Source organism: Bombina bombina, chromosome 11 (assembly GCF_027579735.1).
Source record: "Bombina bombina isolate aBomBom1 chromosome 11, aBomBom1.pri, whole genome shotgun sequence".
NCBI lineage: Eukaryota > Metazoa > Chordata > Amphibia > Anura > Bombinatoridae > Bombina > Bombina bombina.
The window spans coordinates 178360051-178372314 of NC_069509.1; the positions used below are offsets into that span (position 1 = coordinate 178360051).

Consider the following 12264-nt stretch of genomic DNA (forward strand, 5'->3'; position numbering starts at 1 on the left):
GAGGCCATTGCTCTCACACACAGGGCAGTATAGGGGACAGAAGAGGACATTGCTCTCACACACAGGGCGGTATAGGGGTCAAAAGTGGCCATTGCTCTCACACACAGGGCGGTAAAGGGGTCAGAAGAGGCCATTGCTCTCACACACAGGGTGGTATAGGGGTCAGAAGAAGAGGCCATTGCTCTCACACACAGGGCGGTAAAGGGGTCAGAAGAGGCCATTGCTCTCACACACAGGGTGGTATAGGGGTCAGAAGAAGAGGCCATTGCTCTCACACACAGGGCGGTATAGGGGTCAGAAGAAGAGGCCATTGCTCTCACACACAGGGCAGTATAGGGGTCAAAAGAGGCCATTGCTCTCACACACAGGGCGGTAAAGGGGTCAAAAGAAGAGGCCATTGCTCTCACACACAGGTCGGTATAGGGGTCAGAAGAAGAGGCCATTGCTCTCACACACAGGTCGGTATAGGGGACAGAAGAAGAGGCCATTGCTCTCACACACAGGGCGGTATAGGGGTCAGAAGAGGCCATTGCTCTCACACACAGGTTGGTATAGGGGTCAGAAGAGGCCATTGCTCTCACACACTGGGTGGTATAGGGGTCAAAAGAGACCATTGTTCTCACACACAGGGCGGTATAGGGGTCAGAAGAGGCGATTGCTCTCACACAGAGGGCACTATAGGGGTCAGAAGAGGCCATTGCTCTCACACACAGAGCACTATAGGAGTCAAAAGAGGCCATTGCTCTCACACACAGTGCACTATAGGGGTCAGAAGAGGCCATTGCTCTCACACACAGGGCGGTATAGGGGTCAGAAGAAGAGGCCATTGCTCTCACACACAGGGCGGTATAGGGGTCAGAAGAAGAGGCCATTGCTCTCACACACAGGGCAGTATAGGGGTCAGAAGAGGCCACTGCTCTCACATACAGGGCGGTATAGGGGTCAGAAGAGGCCATTGCTCTCACATACAGGGCGGTATAGGGGTCAGAAGAGGCCATTGCTCTCATACACAGGGCGGTATAGGGGTCAGAAGAGGCCATTGCTCTCACACACAGGGCGGTATAGGGGTCAGAAGAGGACATTGCTCTCACACACAGGGCGGTATAGGGGTCAGAAGAGGCCATTGCTCTCACACACAGGGCGGTATAGGGGTCAGAAGAGGCCATTGCTCTCATACACAGGGCGGTATAGGGTCAGAAGAAGAGGCCATTGCTCTCACACACAGGGTGGTATAGGGGTCAGAAGAGGCCATTGCTCTCATACACAGGGCGGTATAGGGGTCAGGAGAAGAGGCCATTGCTCTCACACACAGGGCAGTATAGGGGTCAGAAGAAGAGGCCATTGCTCTCACACACAGGGCGGTATAGGGGTCAGGAGAAGAGGCCATTGCTCTCACACACAGGGCGGTATAGGGGTCAGGAGAAGAGGCCATTGCTCTCACACACAGGGCGGTATAGGGGTCAGAAGAAGAGGCCATTGCTCTCACACACAGGGCGGTATAGGGGTCAGAATAGGCCATTGCTCTCACACACAGGGCGGTATACGTGTCAGAAGAGGCCATTGCTCTCACACACAGGGCGGTATAGGGGTCAGAAGAGGCCATTGCTCTCACATACAGGGTGGTATAGGGGTCAGAAGTAGAGGCCATTGCTCTCACACACAGGGTGGTATAGGGGTCAGAAGAAGAGGCCATTGCTCTCACATACAGGGCGTTATAGGGGTCAGGAGAAGAGGCCATTGGTCTCACACACAGGGCGGTATAGGGGTCAGGAGAAGAGGCCATTGCTCTCACACACAGGGTGGTATAGGGGTCAGGAGAAGAGGCCATTGGTCTCACACACAGGGAGGTATAGGGGTCAGGAGAAGAGGCCATTGCTCTCACACACAGGGCGGTATAGGGGTCAGAAGAGGCCATTGCTCTCACACACAGGGCGGTATAGGGGTCAGAAGAAGAGGCCATTGCTCTCACATACAGGGCGGTATAGGGGTCAGAAGAAGAGGCCATTGCTCTCACATACAGGGCGGTATAGGGGTCAGAAGAAGAGGCCATTGCTCTCACACACAGGGCGGTATAGGGGTCAGAAGAGGCCATTGCTCTCACACACAGGTTGGTATAGGGGTCAGAAGAGGCCATTGCTCTCACACACAGGGTGGTATAGGGGTCAGGAGAAGAGGCCATTGGTCTCACACACAGGGCTGTATAGGGGTCAGGAGAAGAGGCCATTGCTCTCACACAAAGGGCGGTATAGGGGTCAGAAGAGGCCATTGCTCTCACACACAGGGCGGTATAGGGGTCAGAAGAGGCCATTGCTCTCACACACAGGGCGGTATAGGGTCAGAAGAGGACATTGCTCTCACACACAGGGCGGTATAGGGGTCAGGAGAAGAGGCCATTGCTCTCACACACAGGGCGGTATAGGGGTCAGAAGAAGAGGCCATTGCTCTCACACACAGGGCGGTATAGGGGTCAGGAGAAGAGGCCATTGCTCTCACACACAGGGCGGTATAGGGGTCAGGAGAATAGGCCATTGCTCTCACACACAGAGCGGTATAGGGGTCAGAAGAGGCCATTGCTCTCACACACAGGGCAGTATAGGGGTCAGAAGAGGCCATTGCTCTCACACACAGGGCGGTATAGGGGTCAGAAGAAGAGGCCATTGCTCTCACACACAGAGCGGTATAGGGGTCAGAAGAGGCCATTGCTCTCACACACAGGGCAGTATAGGGGTCAGAAGAGGCCATTGCTCTCACACACAGGGCGGTATAGGGGTCAGGAGAATAGGCCATTGCTCTCACACACAGAGCGGTATAGGGGTCAGAAGAGGCCATTGCTCTCACACACAGGGCGGTATAGGGGTCAGAAGAAGAGGCCATTGCTCTCACATACAGGGCGGTATAGGGGTCAGGAGAAGAGGCCATTGCTCTCACACACAGGGCGGTATAGGGGTCAGAAGAAGAGGCCATTGCTCTCACACACAGGGCGGTATAGGGGTCAGAAGAAGAGGCCATTGCTCTCACATACAGGGCGGTATAGGGGTCAGAAGAGGCCATTGCTCTCACATACAGGGCGGTATAGGGGTCAGAAGAGGCCATTGCTCTCACATACAGGGCGGTATAGGGGTCAGAAGAAGAGGCCATTGCTCTCACATACAGGGCGATATAGGGGTCAGAAGAAGAGGCCATTGCTCTCACATACAGGGCGGTATAGGGGTCAGAAGAAGAGGCCATTGCTCTCACACACAGGGTGGTATAGGGGTCAGAAGAAGAGGCCATTGCTCTCACACACAGGGTAGTATAGGGGTCAGGAGAAGAGGACATTGCTCTCACATACAGGGCGGTATAGGGGTCAGAAGAAGAGGCCATTGCTCTCACACACAGGGCGGTATAGGGGTCAGGAGAAGAGGCCATTGCCCTCACATACAGGGCGGTATAGGGGTCAGGAGAAGAGGCCATTGCTCTCACACACAGGGCGGTATAGGGGTCAGAAGAGGCCATTGCTCTCACATACAGGGCGGTATAGGGGTCAGAAGAGGCCATTGCTCTCACATACAGGGCGGTATAGGGGTCAGGAGAAGAGGCCATTGCTCTCACACACAGGGCAGTATAGGGGTCAGAAGAGGCCATTGCTCTCACATACAGGGCGGTATAGGGTCAGGAGAAGAGGCCATTGCTCTCACACACAGGGCAGTATAGGGGTCAGAAGAGGCCATTGCTCTCACACACAGGGCGGTAGGGTCAGAAGAAGAGGCCATTGCTCTCACACACAGGGCGGTATAGGGGTCAAAAGAAGAGGCCATTGCTCTCACACACAGGGCGGTATAGGGGTCAGAAGAAGAGGCCATTGCTCTCACACACAGGGCGGTATAGGGGTCAGAAGAAGAGGCCATTGCTCTCACACACAGGGCGGTATAGGGGTCAGAAGAAGAGGCCATTGCTCTCACACACAGGGCGGTATAGGGGTCAGAAGAAGAGGCCATTGCTCTCACACACAGGGCGGTAGGGTCAGAAGAAGAGGCCATTGCTCTCACACACAGGGCGGTAGGGTCAGAAGAAGAGGCCATTGCTCTCACACACAGGGCGGTATAGGGGTCAGGAGACTTTAACACGTAGCGGTGGAACGAAGATTTCTCCCTGACGAGTTACTATCAGGTCTCTAGCACAGTCTCCCCGCCCAGGCCGCCGGCGGAAGTAGCTCGGGTAGACGTGGCTGTCCCCGGTTTGTGGTGTAAGCTGCTACGGGCGGGGTGTGAGGCGGGGATGGAGGTCTATAAGCCGCCTGCTATGCTCCGCTGGCGGTAATGCACAGGCTGGGCCGGCTTCACATCCAGCGGCTGCTGTGCCTGATGGGCCGGAGGCCGGAGCTGCTGTGCGGGGCCCTGGCGCTCAGCTGCGCCCTCATCGTGGCGCTCAGGTTCACCTGCAGGTAGCGGTCTGAGGCTGGTGGTATACACCTGTGTGAGGTCATGGCAGTGTCACGCTTGTTATTGTGTGACCTACTGTTACTGTTTGTGATAATAGTGTCACTGTGTGTGATGTAGTGCCCCTGTGTGATATAGTGTCAATGTCTGAAATAGTGTCACTGTTTGTGATGTAGTGCCCCACACTGCCCCTGTGTGATATAATGTCCCTGAGTGTGATATAGTGTCCCTGAGTGTGATATAGTGTTACTGTTTGTGATATAGTGCCCCACACTGCCCCTGTGTGATATAGTGTCCCTGTGTGATATAGTGTCAATGTCTGAAATAGTGTCACTGTTTGTGATGTAGTGCCCCACACTGCCCCTGTGTGATATAGTGTCCCTGTGTGTGATACAGTGTCCCTGTGTGTGATACAGTGTCCCTGTGTGTGATACAGTGTCCCTGTGTGTGATACAGTGCCCCTGTGTGTGATATAGTGTTACTGTTTGTGATGTAGTGCCCCACACTGCCCCTGTGTGATATAGTGTCCCTGTGTGTGATACAGTGTCCCTGTGTGTGATACAGTGCCCCTGTGTGTGATATAGTGTTACTGTTTGTGATATAGTGCCCCACACTGCCCCTGTGTGATATAGTGTCCCTGTGTGTGATATAGTGTTACTGTTTGTGATATAGTGCCCCACGCTGCCCCTGTGTGATATAGTGTCCCTGTGTGTGATATAGTGTCAATGTCTGAAATAGTGTCACTGTTTGTGATGTAGTGCCCCACACTGCCCATGTGTGATATAGTGTCCCTGAGTGTGATATAGTGTTACTGTTTGTGATATAGTGTCCCTGTGTGTGATATAGTGTTACTGTTTGTGATATAGTGCCCCACACTGCCCCTGTGTGATATAGTGTCCCTGTGTGTGATATAGTGTCCCTGTTTGTGATATAGTGCCCCACACTGCCCCTGTGTGATATAATGTCCCTGTGTGTGATATAGTGTCAATGTCTGAAATAGTGTCACTGTTTGTGATGTAGTGCCCCACACTGCCCCCGTGTGATATAGTGTCCCTGTGTGTGATATAGTGTCCCTGTGTGTGATATAGTGTCCCTGTGTGTGATATAGTGTTACTGTTTGTGATATAGTGTCCCTGTGTGATATAGTGTCACTATGTGATATAGTGTGAATGTCTTATAAAGTGTCACTATGTGATATAGTGTCAATGTCTGATAAAGTGGCACTATGTGATATAGTGTCAATGTCTGATAAAGTGGCACTATGTGATAGTGTTACTGTGTGTGTTATATTGTCACTGTGTGATGTAGTGTTACTGTTTGTGATATAGTGTCTCTGTGTGTTATAGTGTTAATGTCTGATATAGTGTCCCTGTGTGCTATAGTGTCCCTGTGTGCTATAGTGTCCCTGTGTGATATAGTGTTATTGTTTGTGATATAGTGTCACTGTTTGTGATATAGTGTCACTGTTTGTGATATAGTGTCAATGTCTGAAATAGTGTTCCTGTGTGATATAGTGTCACTGTTTGTGATAAAGTTTCCTTTTGTGTGATATAGTGACAATGTCTGAAATAGTGTCACTATGTGATATAGTGTCCCTGTGTGAATGAGTGTCAATGTCTGAAATAGTGTCACTGTAATAAAGTTTCACTGTCTGATAGTGTCCCTGTGTGATATAGTGTCACTGTTTGTGATATAATGTCCCTTTGTGTGATATAGTGTCAATTTTTGTGATATGTCCCTTTTTGTGATATAGTGTCACTGTTAGTGATATAATGTCCCTTTGTGTGATATGTCCCTTTTTGTGATATAGTGTCACTGTTAGTGATATAATGTCCCTTTGTGTGATATAGTGTCAATGTTTGAAATAGTGTCACTATGTGATATAGTGTCCCTGTTTGTGATATAGTGCCAGTTTGAAATAGTGTCAATGTCTGAAATAGTGTCCCTGTGTGATATAGTGTCAATGTCTGATATATAGTGTTACTGTGAATTAATTTAGTGTGATATAGTGTCACTGTGTATGATATATTATCACTGTGTGATTGTATAATATATAGTGTCACTGTGTGTGCTATGTCACTGTTTGATTGTATAATATATAGTGTCATTTTAAATAGTGTTACTGTGTGTGTAATATTTATATTTTTTAATATTATATAATTTTTTTAGCTATCCAAAGCACACATTATTTGCATAATTTAACATAAATGTATTTACAAAATAATGTAGTTTCACTGTGTGAGGTAGTGCCCGTAATATAGTTTCACTGAGTGAGGTAGTGAGTGTAATATAGTTTCACTGAGTGAGGTAGTGAGTGTAATATAGTGTCACTGTGTGAGGTAGTGTGTGTGTGTAATATAGTGCCACTGTGTGAGGTAGTGTGTGTAATATAGTGCCACTGTGTGAGGTAGTGTGTGTGTGATATAGTGTCACTGTGTGAGGTAGTGTGTGTAATATGATGTCACTGTGTGAGGTAGTGTGTGTAATATGATGTCACTGTGTGAGGTAGTGTGTGTGTAATATAGTGTCACTGTGTGAGGAAGTGTGTGTGTGTAATATAGCGTCACTGTATGAGGTAGTTTGTGTGTCATATAGTGTCACTGTGTGAGATAGTGTCACTGTGTGAGGTAGTGCTTGTCATATAGTGTCACTGTGTGAGGTAGTGCGTGTCATATTGTGTCACTGTGTGAGGTAGTGCGTGTCATATAGTGTCACTGTGTTAGGTAGTGTGTGTCATATAGTGTCACTGTGTGAGGTAGTGCTTGTCATATAGTGTCACTGTGTGGTAGTGCGTGTCATATTGTGTCACTGTGTGAGGTAGTGTGTGTCATATTGTCACTGTGTGAGGTAGTGTGTGTCATATAGTGTCACTGTGTGAGGTAGTGCGTGTCATATTGTGTCACTGTGTGAGGTAGTGCGTGTCATATTGTGTCACTGTGTGAGGTAGTGTGTGTCATATAGTGTCACTGTGTGAGGTAGTGTGTGTCATATAGTGTCACTGTGTGAGGTAGTGTGTGTCATATTGTGTCACTGTGTGAGGTAGTGCGTGTTATATTGTGTCACTGTGTGAGGTAGTGTGTGTCATATAGTGTCACTGTGTTAGGTAGTGTGTGTGATATAGTGTCACTGTGTGAGGTAGTTTGTGTGTCATATAGTGTCACTGTGTGAGGTAGTGCTTGTCATATAGTGTCACTGTGTGAGGTAGTGCTTGTCATATAGTGTCACTGTGTGGTAGTGCGTGTCATATTGTGTCACTGTGTGAGGTAGTGTGTGTCATATAGTGTCACTGTGTGAGGTAGTGTGTGTCATATAGTGTCACTGTGTGAGGTAGTGCGTGTCATATAGTGTCACTGTGTGAGGTAGTGCGTGTCATATTGTGTCACTGTGTGAGGTAGTGCGTGTCATATTGTGTCACTGTGTGAGGTAGTGCTTGTCATATAGTGTCACTGTGTGAGGTAGTGTGTGTCATATAGTGTCACTGTGTGAGGTAGTGCGTGTCATATTGTGTCACTGTGTGAGGTAGTGTGTGTCATATTGTGTCACTGTGTGAGGAAGTGCGTGTCATATTGTGTCACTGTGTGAGGTAGTGTGTCATATTGTGTCACTGTGTGAGGTAGTGTGTGTCATATAGTGTCACTGTGTGAAGTAGTGTGTGTCATATTGTGTCACTGTGTGAGGTAGTGCGTGTCATATAGTGTCACTGTGTGAGGTAGTGCTTGTCATATAGTGTCACTGTGTGAGGTAGTGCGTGTCATATAGTGTCACTGTGTGAGGTAGTGCTTGTCATATAGTGTCACTGTGTGAGGTAGTGCTTGTCATATTGTGTCACTGTGTGAGGTAGTGTGTGTCATATAGTGTCACTGTGTGAGGTAGTGTGTGTGTAATATAGTGTCACTGTGTGAAGTAGTGTGTGTGTAATATAGTGTCACTGTGTGAGGTAGTGTGTGTAATATAGTGTCACTGTGTGAGGTAGTGTGTGTAATATAGTGTCACTGTGTGAAGTAGTCTGTGTGTAATATAGTGTCACTGTGCAATGGCCTCTTCTTGAGTCATGCAAGTCCTGGAAATTCGACAGAGGAGTAAGCCTTTACAGCTCATCCCAAAGATGTTCAATTGGATTGTGATCCAGGGACTGAGCCGGCCACTGCAGCAAAGTCATTGTCATGTTCCAGGAACCATCCCATAGTGATGCAGGCTTTTTGCACTGGTGCATTGTCTTGCTGGAAGTAACCATCTACCTGAGGATAAACTGTCAACATGAACGGATGCACTTGGTCATCAATGTTGTTTATGTACGCTGTGGCATTCTGACGTGAATCTAGGGGTATCAATGGACCCAACGTGTGCCAGGAAAACATTCCCCACACCATAACACCGCCCCAACACCTTGTACAGTTTGCATCAGACATTACAGGTCCATGGATTCCTGCTGTTTTCACTAAATTCGGAGCCTGCTATCAACATCATGCACTAGGAACTTCAACTCTTCAGACCAAGCGACCTTTTTCCAGTCTTCAATGGTCCAGTGCTGGTGTTGCTATGCCCACAGAAGGCACGCTCTCTTGTTCTTCTCTGATAACAACAGCACCCAACGTGGCCGCCAGCTGATGTAGCTTATCTGCGACTAGGTGCACCTAGTGGTGCTTCGATATGTTTTTCTCTACACCAAGGTTTAATTCTGATGTGATTGTTGAAATTGTGTACTGTCTGTTTGCTTGCACAAGTGAAGCCATCCTTCTCTGACCTCTCTTATCAACAAGCGTTTTTCATCCACAGGACTGCCGCTGACTGGATGGTTTTTTTTCATTGCACTATTCTCGATACACCCTTGAAACTGTGGTACGTGAAAAGTTCAGGAGTACTGCTGTTTCAGATACGCTTTGTCCAACACGTCTTGCACCCACTGTCATGTCACGTTCAAAGTCCATTAGAACACTGTTCTTCCCCATTCTCGCTGCGGTTTGTACGCTTAACTGATAGTAGGAAGGTTGTTCTGCTGTATTTATACCAAAACTGTGGCCACGTGACGTGCAATGTAGTAGAACAAACCATTTGTGTGCACAACAGGGCTGTACCTAATAAAGTGGCCACACAGTGTATGTTAGTTCATGAGACCTGCAGGCTGGGCGGTCTTATGCATTTCATTGCCTTTCTCATAGACATTCTGTCCCATTCAAACTCCTCTTTTATAAGTCTACCATTTGCAAATTAATGAAACCACATGAACCAATCAGATTAAAGGAATAGTCTAGTCAAAATTTAAACTTTCATGATTCAGATAAAGCAACAATTTTAAGCAACTTTCTAATTTACTCCTATTAATTTTTCTTCATTTTCTTGGTATCTTTATTTGAATGTAAGCTTAGGAGTCGGCCCATTTTTGGTGCAGAACATGGGTAGCACTTGGTGATTGGTGGCTACATTTAGACACCAATCAGAAAGTGCTACCCAGGTGCTGAACCAAAAATGGGCCGGCTCCTAAGCTTACATTCTTGCTTTTTCAAATAAAGATACCAAGAAAACTAAGAAAAATTGATAATAGAAGTAAATTAGAAAGTTGCTGAAAATCGCTGCTTTATCTGAATCATGAAGTTTAATTTTGACTAGAATATATGACATTGTAGCATCAAAATAGTACTGGTAGCGAGAGCGGTATTGACTATCATTTGGGTCAATTCCTAATGACAAGCCCCACAGCTTAGTTTTTTCAAACCATAATGGCGAAGGAGGAGTTAGCGGTCTGGTTACAACCTTAGAGGTGATTTTACATCGATTCCCTGTCTGCATGTGAAATCAGATTACAGGAGAATATAAGGACAAAGACACCTCCAAAAGACTAACCGGATAAAGATCGAATGCTGACCGGATAAAGATTGAATGCTGAAATAGCATTTGGGATCCAGCTCACGGCCTGTATATATGTTTGGTGTTTGCTACAGCAAAGAAGCTGACCTCGGATGACATCGAGCCCAAGAGAGGCGTTATAGCGCTGGACTAAGCGCAATCTGTATATGTCTGGAGAATTCAAGAGCAAAGTTGAAATCTCTACCATTAATACAGCCTTAGCCAATTCAGCTGATGATATGGTAAAGTAAACTTTTACGTCTCACAGTGTAACATCAAAACAGTACTGGTAGTGAGAGCGGTATGGAATAACCGATCCAGCTGACGATATGGTAAAGTGAACTTTTACTTCTCTCAGTTCTCTGGGACATGTGTGAGCCAATTAGCAGTGTTACCTTACATTCGCTACTCTGGTCTTGTTAGCTTGTAGCAATACAAACTCTCATTAATGTTATATGCTTTTTGTAAATATTTTGCAATATTGGTTGCGATGGCTTGTCTTTGATCATTGGATAAGTCACATTTAGTATCGTTTTATGCTTGTGATGTTAATCACTGTATAGGCACTTTGCAAATGTGTAATAGTTAGTTGCTTGGAGTATAGTAGAATAACTTTTATACAGGTTATCTCTGATTTAGGCTGGCCAGCCAAGTGTGCATATGTATCTTTTTTTTAAGTGGGTGTTTTTGGTGTATAGGAATTTTGCTTACAGGTAATACAAAGGTCAGCTGTTTTTAGATCTGTTTCTGGAATAAATTGAATTTTTTCAAAAGAGTGCTGAAGTCCCTTTCTTTATTCAGAGTTTGTCGAAATTCTGTACCTATTTCTTTCTTTAATATATATATATATATATATATATATATATATAGCATTATAAACATAATAAAATAATCACACAACACAGACTTCACTTGCATTTTTCTGCAAACAGTTCTTTCTATGCATTCCAATCTTGACTGATTTATATTTGTGGTTAAACTGATTAATTTCAGCGTGCTTGGCTTTGCTGCAACACAAGCGGACAGCTCCACCTACTGGCTATTTTAAGAAATGCACTGCTTCTCAATGCTTTTCAATAGCAGTCACATGACTGGAAAAAAAGGTTATTCTGAAACGGTGTAAATTGAACCGTTGTAAAACGAGGGACACCCGTGTGTGTGTATGTATGTGTGTGTGTATATATATATATATATATATATATATATATATATATATATATATATATATATATATATATATATATATATATATATATATATATATATATATATATATATATATACATACATATACACACACACACAATTTTTTTTAACATTGGATTAAAGGGACAGTCTACTTGAAAATATGTATTGTTTAAAAAGATAGATAAACACTTTATTACCTATTCCCCAGTTTGCATAACCAACACAGTTATATTAATATACTTTTTACCTCTATGATTACCTTGTTTCTAAACCTCTACAGACTGCCCCCTTATTTCAGTTCTTTTGACAGACTTGCATTTTAGCTAATCAGCGCTGACTCATAAATAACTCCACGGGAGTGAGCACAATGTTATCTATATGGCACACAGGAACTAGCACCGTCTAGCTGCAAAAACTGTCAAAATGCACTGGGGTAAGAGGCAGCCGTCAAGGGCTTATCAATTAGCATATGAGCCTACCAGGGTTTAGCTTTCAACAAAGAATTCAAAGAGAACAAAACAAATTTGAAAGTTGTTTAAAACTGCATGCCCTATCTGAATCATTAAAGTGAATGTCAAGTTAAGGGTATTAGATAAAGTCAAGCGATAGAAGTTAAAAAATGAATGACACTTTCATTCATGAAATCGTTAGGATATACTTATCTTCAGAGAGATTTAAAAAGAAACGCTGTACGGAACAGAGCTGAAGCTCCGGTCGCCATTTTCATCAATTGATTGACAGATGACTCATCTGCAATCAACGTATCGTTGTTTCCCCCCGGGCTGTGACGTTTGTGCGAAGGGGCTGAACGCCC

General features: G+C 45.6%; 1 protein-coding gene across 1 annotated transcript in view; it reads left to right on the forward strand.

Moving 5' to 3' along the window:
- Nucleotides 1-4189: 4189 nt before the first annotated feature.
- TXNDC11 (thioredoxin domain containing 11) overlaps nucleotides 4190-12264 on the forward strand; it is a 106275-nt gene continuing 98200 nt past the window's right edge. The window contains exon 1 of the mRNA XM_053694791.1: nucleotides 4190-4423. Coding sequence (XP_053550766.1) covers nucleotides 4299-4423 — 125 coding nt within the window. The 5' untranslated portion in view covers nucleotides 4190-4298. The remainder of the gene's footprint in view (nucleotides 4424-12264) is intronic.